The sequence below is a fragment of the Pelophylax lessonae genome (assembly GCF_965119305.1).
Source record: "Pelophylax lessonae genome assembly, chromosome: 12".
NCBI classification, from domain to species: Eukaryota; Metazoa; Chordata; class Amphibia; order Anura; family Ranidae; genus Pelophylax; species Pelophylax lessonae.
In genome coordinates this window covers 217,264,495-217,273,520 of record NC_138779.1, presented here as the reverse complement: position 1 = coordinate 217,273,520, position 9,026 = coordinate 217,264,495, and the positions used below count along the sequence as shown (strand labels likewise).

The window sequence follows — 9,026 nt, the reverse complement described above, 5'->3', positions numbered from 1 at the left end:
GCAATCATTTCTGCTTAAATAAATGCAAAGGATTAATAAAAAACTTAAAAAAAAATCAACAATTTATAATTGGTACTGGTAAACTGGTACAGCAGGCACATATGAGAAATATTAAATGTTGGGTTTACCTATTCTTTCAACTATTTTGTACCAGGCCCGGGCCCCATCAGCTTAACAGGGGGGCCCCGGGCAATCATTTCTGCTTAAACAAATGCAAAGGATTAAAAAAAGTTTAATTACAATTCATGGCATTTTTATTATAAATGGAAAGTTATGAATTAGTAATGAATTGTGTGTGTAAAAATGTACTTGGCCACTGCGGAAATATATGTGAGATCTTGTTCCAGATATCGGCTCTTATCCAGGGCCGCTGATAGGGCAGCACAACCGGTCCTGTTGTACTGGGCCCCCGGCCCCATCAGCTTAACAGGGGGGCAATCATTTCTGCTTAAATAAATGCAAAGGATTAAAAAAAAAAAAAAATCAACAATTTTTAATTTGAAGCCTTTAATTACAATTCATGGCATATTTATTATAAATGGAAAGTTATGAATTAGTAATGAATTGTGTGTGTAAAAATATAATTGGCCACTGGGGACAGATATGTGAGATCTTGTTCCAGATATCGGCTCTTATCCAGGGCCGCTGATAGGGCAGTACAACCGGTCCTGTTGTACCAGGCCCCGGCCCGATCAGCTTAACAGGGGGAAATAATTTATTCTTAAATAAATGCTAAGGATTAAATAAAACTTAAAAAAAAAAAATCAACAATTTATAATTTGCAGAGTTTAATTACAATTCATGGCATATTTATTATAAATGGAAAGTTATGAATTAGTAATGAATTGTGTGTGTAAAAAAAAATACTTGGTCACTAAAAAATACTTAAAAAAAAAAAAAAATCAACAATTTATAATTGGTACTGGTAAACTGGTACAGCAGGCACATATGAGAAATATGAAATGTTTGGTTTACCTATTCTTTCAACTATTTTGTACCAGGTCCGGGCCCCATCAGCTTAACAGGGGGAAATCATTTCTGCTTAAATAAGTGCAAAGGATTAAAAAAAACATAAAAATAAAAAATCAACAATTTATCATTTGCAGAGTTTATTTACAGTTCATGGCATTTTTATTATAAATGGAAAGTTATGAATTAGTAATGAATTGTGTGTGTAAAAATGTACTTGGCCACTGGGGACAGATATGTGAGATCTTGTTCCAGGTATTGTCTCTTACCACCTGGCTCTGTGAAATATTGAACATGGCTGACAGCGGATAATTCTTCCCTTTAACCGGCATTGACTTCCTCTGTCAGCATTTCACATATGAATGTCCTGTCTGAGTTCCTTATACATTCTCCTTGGCAAATATGGGTTTGGCATATTATTACCGCACTTCCCGGAAGACACCTACAGATCTGCTCGCAGTTATCAACCAAAAATGTCTCATTGGCCTGTGAAGACAAAAATAATAGTTTTGCTACAATTATGCTTAATGTTTTCAATACAATGATCCTTTCTATTCCTGTATATTGTAACAATCATACCTTCCCACGTGTCCCTGATTTCGAGGGACAGTCTCTGATTTTGAGGGACTGTTCCTGATTTCGAAGGACTGTCTCTGATTTTGAGGGACTGTCTCCGATTTCGAAGGACTGTCTCTGATTTTGAGGGACTGTCTCCGATTTCGAAGGACTGTCTCTGATTTTGAGGGACTGTCTCTGATTTCGAGGGACTGTCCCTGATTCTGAGGGAATGTCTCTGATTTCGAGGGACTGTCCCTGATTCTGAGGGAATGTCTCTGATTTCAAGGGACTCTCCCTGATTTTGAGGGACTGTTTCTGATTTCAAGGGACTGTCCCTGATTTAGAGGGACTGTCCCTGATTTTGAGGGACTGTCTCTGATTTCAAGGGACTGTCCCTGATTTCGAGGGGCTGTCTCTGATTTTGAGGGGCTGTCTCTGATTCTGAGGGACTGTCCCTGATTTCAAGGAACTGTCTCTGATTTTAAAAGGACTGTCTCTGATTTTAAAGGGACTGTGCCTGATTTTGAGGGATTGTCTCTGATTTCAAGGGACTGTCTCTGATTCTGAGGGACTTTGTCTGATTCTGAGGGACTGTGTCTGATTTCGAGGGACTGTCCCTGATTCTGAGGGACTGTCTCTGATTTCAAGGGACTGTCCCTGATTTCGAGGGACTGTCTCTGATTTAGAGGGGCTGTCTCTGATTCCGAGGGACTATCCCTGATTTCAAGGAACTGTCTCTGATTTTAAAAGGACTGTCTCTGATTTTAAAGGGACTGTCCCTAATTTTGAGGGTCTGTGCCTGATTTTGAGGGACTGTCTCTGATTTCAAGGGACTGTCTCTGATTCTGAGGGACTGTGTCTGATTCTGAGGGACTGTCCCTGATTTTGAGGGACTGTTTCTGATTTCAAGGGACTGTCCCTGATTTCGAGGGACTGTCTCTGATTTTGAGGGACTCTGTCTGATTCTGAGGGACTGTCCCTGATTTCAAGGGACTGTCTCTGATTTTAAAGGGACTGTCCCTGATTTCGAGGGACTGTCCCTGATTTCGAGGGACTGTCTCTGATTTTGAGGGACTGTCCCTGATCTCAAAGGACTGTCTCTGATTTTGAGGGACTGTCCCTGATTTGGAACAAAGTGCCTCTATCCCTTTTTCCTCCTCATTTGTCCCTAATTTTGGCCTGATCTGTATATATTATATTATCTTTCAAAAAGTGTTTCCCAGTGCTAAACCTTTCATCCAATTTCTATACTGCTGCATTTATCAATTTCGAAAGCCAATATAAAGGAATAATAGTGGTAAAAAAAGCACTTCTTGGTTCAACCAATACTTTTTTTTTCACCTATGAGGGGGGCGTGGCAGGGGGTGTGTCCTATGCCTACATACTTTTGCTAATAGGTGTCCCTCGTTCCCATTTCAAAAAGTTGGGATACGTGTACTGTAACATTATAACTAACTGCCCATTTCAACTTTCTAAAATTTCAAAATGTTACCTCCATTCTGCCTCAGCCTGGTGCAACTCACTTTGGTATCCTGTGGCATTCACAAAATGCCATATTGATGAGACTCATTTATTTCTTTTTTTTATTAATTTTCATTTCAATTTTACAAACAACAAGAAAAGAAGAAATTTCTTCCCCATTACAAACTCCTCTTATCCCCCCGTTGCTGACCCTTGCTATGCCGGTCATGTGATGTAAGTGGTCAGCAATCTCACTTTTCCATAGACAGTCGTCTACGTATCTGAAGTCTTCAATTCAAATTAGGCAACATGAAACCAAGAAGTCAGAAAATTATTGTAGGTTCCTAAATTTTTCACAACTTAAAGGGGTTGGTTTACTAAAACCAGAGAGTGCAAAACCTGGATCAGCTGTCCATGGTAGCCAACCAGCTTCAAATTTCAACTTGTTCAGTTAAAGGTATCCTGTAGCTCACAGTAGTGCAGTTTGTTCTGCACTCCTGTGACCCGTTTTCAGCTGGCAGCGGGCTGAAGTCTGCTGTCGGCTAACATCACAGACGGGTCCAGGCTGAAGCAAGATCCCGATAATAGAGTCAGGTTCCACCCACATTCCTGGATTGGCAACCGGCTCAGCCTCTCAGCAAGTCGCTGAGAAGCCGAGCCGGCCGCTCTCCCCCCCCCACCGCCCTTCCACAGCCCAGCGTTCCAGATAGTGCAGAGCAGAGAGCCGAAGACTGGCAGTCACCATCTCTCTGCTCACAGAGCACTGGGAAATGAGCGGTCAGTGGTATTTGTTTGCTCAGTTCACAGTCTTACACCCGGCAGGGAAAAGATGCAGCATCGGCCCAATGCTGCATCAACCTAGGTATCATTTAAGCACCTAGCCATGGGTGCTCAACCTGTGCCAAGCTGACCAATATTTCCCATCAACGCCAATGTTAAAGACAGGGAGCAGTGCCATGCCAAGCTGACCAATATTTCCCATAGACGCCAATGAGCCGATACAAGCAGCTCTAGCATTTATATTATATTATATTTTTCTATGTTTTTAAAAATGTTTTTTAAGGATTTGTAATAAAATGTGTTTTTTGTTTATACTTTTGTCACCGTCCCTCTCTGGTACCATTAAAGTCCATTAGGTTCCTATTCGTTTCTTAGGAAAAAAGGTACTTAGATGTTTTTTTTTTTTAAATATTTACAGTGCCTTTATCCACATACAGAAATAAAAGGGACAATGTAAATTACACAGAGTCCAGCAGTTGATTTACTAAAATTTGAGAGTGCAAAATCTGGTTCAGCTCTGCATGGCAGCCAATCAGCTTCTAACTTCAGTTTGTTCAAATAAACTTTGACAATAAAATCTGGAATCTGATTGGTTTCTATGCAGAGCTGCACCAGATTTTGCGCTCTCTAGTTGTAGTAAATTAACCCCATTATGTTTAGTATTACTTTAGGCACTGTTCACACCTAAGCGTTTTTTAGCTTGTAAAACGCTCATATCAGAAGATCCAAAATGCCCACCAAGCGAAATCCCATTAATTTCAATGAGTGTTTTGTCGCCTCGTTTACCATTGGCAAACCAACACCAAGGTGTCATGAATTGGTAGAACAATCTGTAGAACAATGGTCAACACTGACATTTGTGCTCATATGAATTGCCATTTCTACATACTGTGTAATATCGGCCTTCCAGGTAACAGCCACACTGGCCAAGCGAAACACACCGGTCTCGGTCAAGATAATATCCATCATTACACTGGCAACCCTCAGAGCATCCAGTGGGGCAAGGTGTAGGGGCCACGACCCTGGCACAAGTGGTAGTGCAGGTGTCCGCGCAGGCTACATAATGGCTGTATGGTGGGCAGTCCAGAGCTAGGAGGAAACATTAAAGAACATGACCAAGCTACAATGACATAAACAATCTTCATGTTTGAACAATTTTTACAAAAACAAATCTTTTTTTTTTAACCCAATTTTATACCAAAACCTTTTTTTAATATATATTTTTTTAGATACATGGCAAAAAGTGAGGACTGATGTAACACTACTAAAGTGTTACTAAACCCAGGAGCCTGCATTCACTATATCCAATCTCCCCAGGACTCTGCATTCACTATATATGGTCTCCCCAGGACCCTGCATTCACTATATCTGGTCTCCCCAGGAGCCTGCATTCACTATATCTGGTCTCCCCAGGACTCTGCATTCACTATATCTGGTCTCCCCAGGACTCTGCATTCACTATATTTGATCTCCCCAGGACTCTGCATTCACTATGTCTGATGTCCCCAGGAGCCTGCATTCACTATATCCGATCTCCCCAGGACTCTGCATTCACTATAAACAAGAAACACAAAGAAAGGCGCATCGACCTAGCGCATTATCCTCAATATAGGCTTTATTGTTAAAACATAAAAATGGCTACTCACAAACAAAGGTAAAGATCAATCACATCGGACTCAAGATCTTGAGAATCGAGAGTAGTCCATACGAATGTCCCTTGTCCTATTAGGATGACGGCTGATGTGTTTCAAGGCATACGCCTCTTCCTCGGAGCCCAACTCTGCATTCACTATATCTGGTCTCCACAGGAGCCTGCATTCACTATATCTGGTCTCCTCAGGAGCCTGAATTCGCTATATTTGATCTCCCCAGGACCCTGCATTCACTATATCTAGTCTCCCCAGGACCCTGCTTTTACTATATCTGGTCTCCCCAGGACTCTGCGTTTACTATGTTTGGTCTCCCTAGGACGCTGCATTCACTATACCTGGTCTCCCCAGGAGCCTGCAATCACTATATCTGGTCTCCTCAGGACCCTGCATTCACTATATCTGGTCTCCCCAGGGCCCTGCATTCACTATAGCTGATCGCCCCAGGACCCTGCAGTCATTATATCTGGTCTCCCCAGGACCCTGCATTCACTATATCTGGTTTTCCCCAGAACCCTGCATTTACTATATTTGGTCTCCCCAGGACCCTTTATTCACTATATCTGATCTCCCCAGGACCCTGCATTCACTATATCTGGTCTCCTCAGGACCCTGCCGTCACTATATCTGGTCTCCCCAGAACTCTGCATTCACTATATTTGGTCTCCCCAGGACTCTGCATTCACTATATCTGATCTCCCCAGGACCCTGCAGTCATTATATTTGGTCTCCCCAGGACCCTGCAGTCATTATATCTGGTCTCCCCAGGACCCTGCATTCACTATATCTGGTCTCCCCTAGAACCCTGCATTTACTATATTTGGTCTCCCCAGGACCCTTTATTCACTATATCTGATCTCCCCAGGACTCTGCATTCAATATATCTGATCTCCCCAGGACTCTGCATTCACTATATCTGGTCTCCCACAGTAAACAGAACATGGAAATGCAAATGTTTTAGTAAATATAAACTGCTAATTACCCTTTCTCATCAGCAGTATATAGCAGTCTTGTGACTTCTATAAGTTCCTAGTAAAGCTTATAGGAGGAGTTTTCATTCTGCACTTAACTGTCCTATCAGGATCCAGGACTCCTGACCCTCTGTCTGGACAGTGCTGATTGGCCCTGTGCTGATCACATGTACTCTCCCAAGAAACCACCAAACTGAGCATGTGCAGCCTGACTGCAAAGGCTCTGCCTTATCTGGACATGTTCTGGAGTCAGTGGAAGAAGGGGAGGATCTATGCATATAGGATCTTACAGCTTTTACACAATGCACCGAATTAACACCTTATGTTCCACAGTGAGTATAACAAGCATGCTTTGCTGAATATACAGACTGATTTTCCTGTTGTGGGTTTAGCAACACTTTAATGCTCTTTTCAAGCCTGATTGGGGAAGTATTCCCTCACCTTTTGTTCGTTTGACACTAGGAGAAGGACTCTACCAAAGACAAAAAAAAAAAAAAAAACTTGTTTTTTTTATGTCTTTGTCTTCATTGTAATACATTTTTTCTTATCGCCTCTGTGAAAACTGGACAGGAAATAAAGGGTAATTACTCCAAAGGGAAAACAGCAATAAAAACTTGAAAAATGGAGCATACAAATTCAAATTCTCAAATGTAAACAGAGGAAAAGTTGGAGACGCAAATAAATAAGCCCCATATTTACCACCAAGGTATTGAACCTTGTGTGTAGGAGGTACAGTAGAAATAAAAAAAGGGCACACTATTTGAAATTCTAGGAGCCACTGCCTCCTATAAACTTTCTTTAATAAAAGAAAACAATCTGATCATTTCAAGGGTCTATAGCCCCTTCATTGGGGTATTAGGACCTGGACCTCAACCCGGGACCTCTGCCCTGTCTGGTAGAATGTATGCCCTAGTGATGTGACTGTAATGCTGTTTGCTGAACAACACCAGTAAAGTGCAGTAAATCTATTCTTGTGTGGACATTCCTGTTTGGATATAATAATCCATGGCTGGGGATGTCATGTGGAGGCCTATGGCAAGGTGCAGAGCAGAGGGTTCGGCCTTAGCAGGAGGGAATGTGTTCTAACAGGGCTGGAGCGGGGGTAGGGACTCTTGCTTTGGTGCTAAAACTTGCCAACCAGGAAGTCCCTCTAACATAGCTGCTCACTTCTTCCAGGTCAGTGACTTAGAAAAAACTCAAGTCAGAGAAAGCCAGAAAAGCAAGCTTTTAAAGAATTAGGTCAACACTGGTATCATGCTTGTTTCCCTCCCCTAAAAGTGTAAAAATTCCAAAACTTACGGCATACTCTGCTATTTCTCCATTTCATGCCAGTGATGCCCATATGATGGCAAACCGTCACGTAACTTTGAAGATTGTTGCACAATGCATTTGCTTCACCGTGTGCTTGACAGAGGTCATGCACACAGTTACTAAAGAACCCTAGGGGGTCCACGTGATCGTGACAAGCGCTGAAAGGTCCACTTGCTGTAAGCAACATGCCACAGTACTTTTCCCCTCCATAAATGCTTTTGTGTTGACATGGTGGGCAGAAATCCTCTTGGCATTTGCTTTGGCATGGTAAGCCCAGACTGCTGTCCTTCCAGGTCTCCCCAAAGGCAGTGGCGTTGATCTCCAGTGATCCATCTGGAAGTCTGAAGTCATCGTCAGGGTCTCCATTGTAGTTACCGCAAAGGCCACACACCTGTCCATGGAAATTGCTGGATATGTTAACCACAACCTGAGAGGCCAGGTCATACGACACTTGAAGTCCAAAATCAGTGCGCAGCATAATACTAATGCCATGCTGACGAACCCAGAAGCCTTTGTCCTGCCAATCCAATGGTAGATTGTATGCAATATCATTCACCTAAAAAACAGAAATAAATTGTCAAAATATATTTGGAGGTAAACTCCCTGGTTTACTGAAAGGCTAGTTGAAGCTTGGAATAAACTACCAGCAGAGGTAGTGAGACAGTCAGGAGAGGACTGGGAAAGGGGACAGGGAGGCAATTGCCCTCTAGGCCACTCTGATGTCCTGTAAAAAAAGCTGCACCGCTTCTGTCACAGACATGCCTAAAGGATTCCTGGTGAAAGAACTAAAAAGTCCCTACCACTGACCAACTGAGTGCAGGATGAAGACAAGGACAGAGCACAGGCCTCCCCCCCAGCATGGATGGTGTAAACTGTGTCTGAGTAGAAGCCCGTCCTATGCACAACTGGAGTCTCTTCTCCCCTGGCCAGCCCCAACCGAGCTGTCCCAGCTCCCCTCAACCGCCCCTCTGCTGGCCAGGTTGGGAACCCGGATTCAACCGGTGAGTAGAGCGTACATGGGGCGGGGCTTCAGCCTGGAATGGGGCTCAGGAGGAGGATAGGAGAGGGGTGTTGAGTCACTGCACCATGGGTACATGGGTACTGTACATGCACTGAATATCATGTATAAAAAAAGTATTCTTTAAAATAACTATTGTAGTTACAAAAAAGATAAAGTGAAGTCTCAAAGGAAGCAGCTGTTGCTGGTTGATTCAATCATAAGAAGTGTGGAGCTTAAAGAAAATGGTTTTGTGAGATGTCTCCCTGGTGCTACTGCTAGGCGAGATAGAAGACGTATTATTAATATTGTTAAGCAAGCAAAGCAGGA

At 42.7% G+C, this 9,026-nt stretch overlaps 1 protein-coding gene across 1 annotated transcript; it reads right to left on the bottom strand.

Moving 5' to 3' along the window:
• Window positions 1–1,290: 1,290 nt before the first annotated feature.
• Window positions 1,291–8,177, bottom strand: LOC309568463 (alpha-tectorin-like; the record flags this gene model as incomplete). The annotated part of the gene is made up of 3 exons (XM_082274133.1): window positions 1,291–1,455; window positions 4,658–4,857; window positions 7,688–8,177. The coding sequence occupies 3 exons, from the start codon at window positions 8,175–8,177 to the stop codon at window positions 1,291–1,293; spliced, it is 855 nt and encodes a 284-aa protein (XP_082130259.1).
• Window positions 8,178–9,026: the final 849 nt, after the last annotated feature.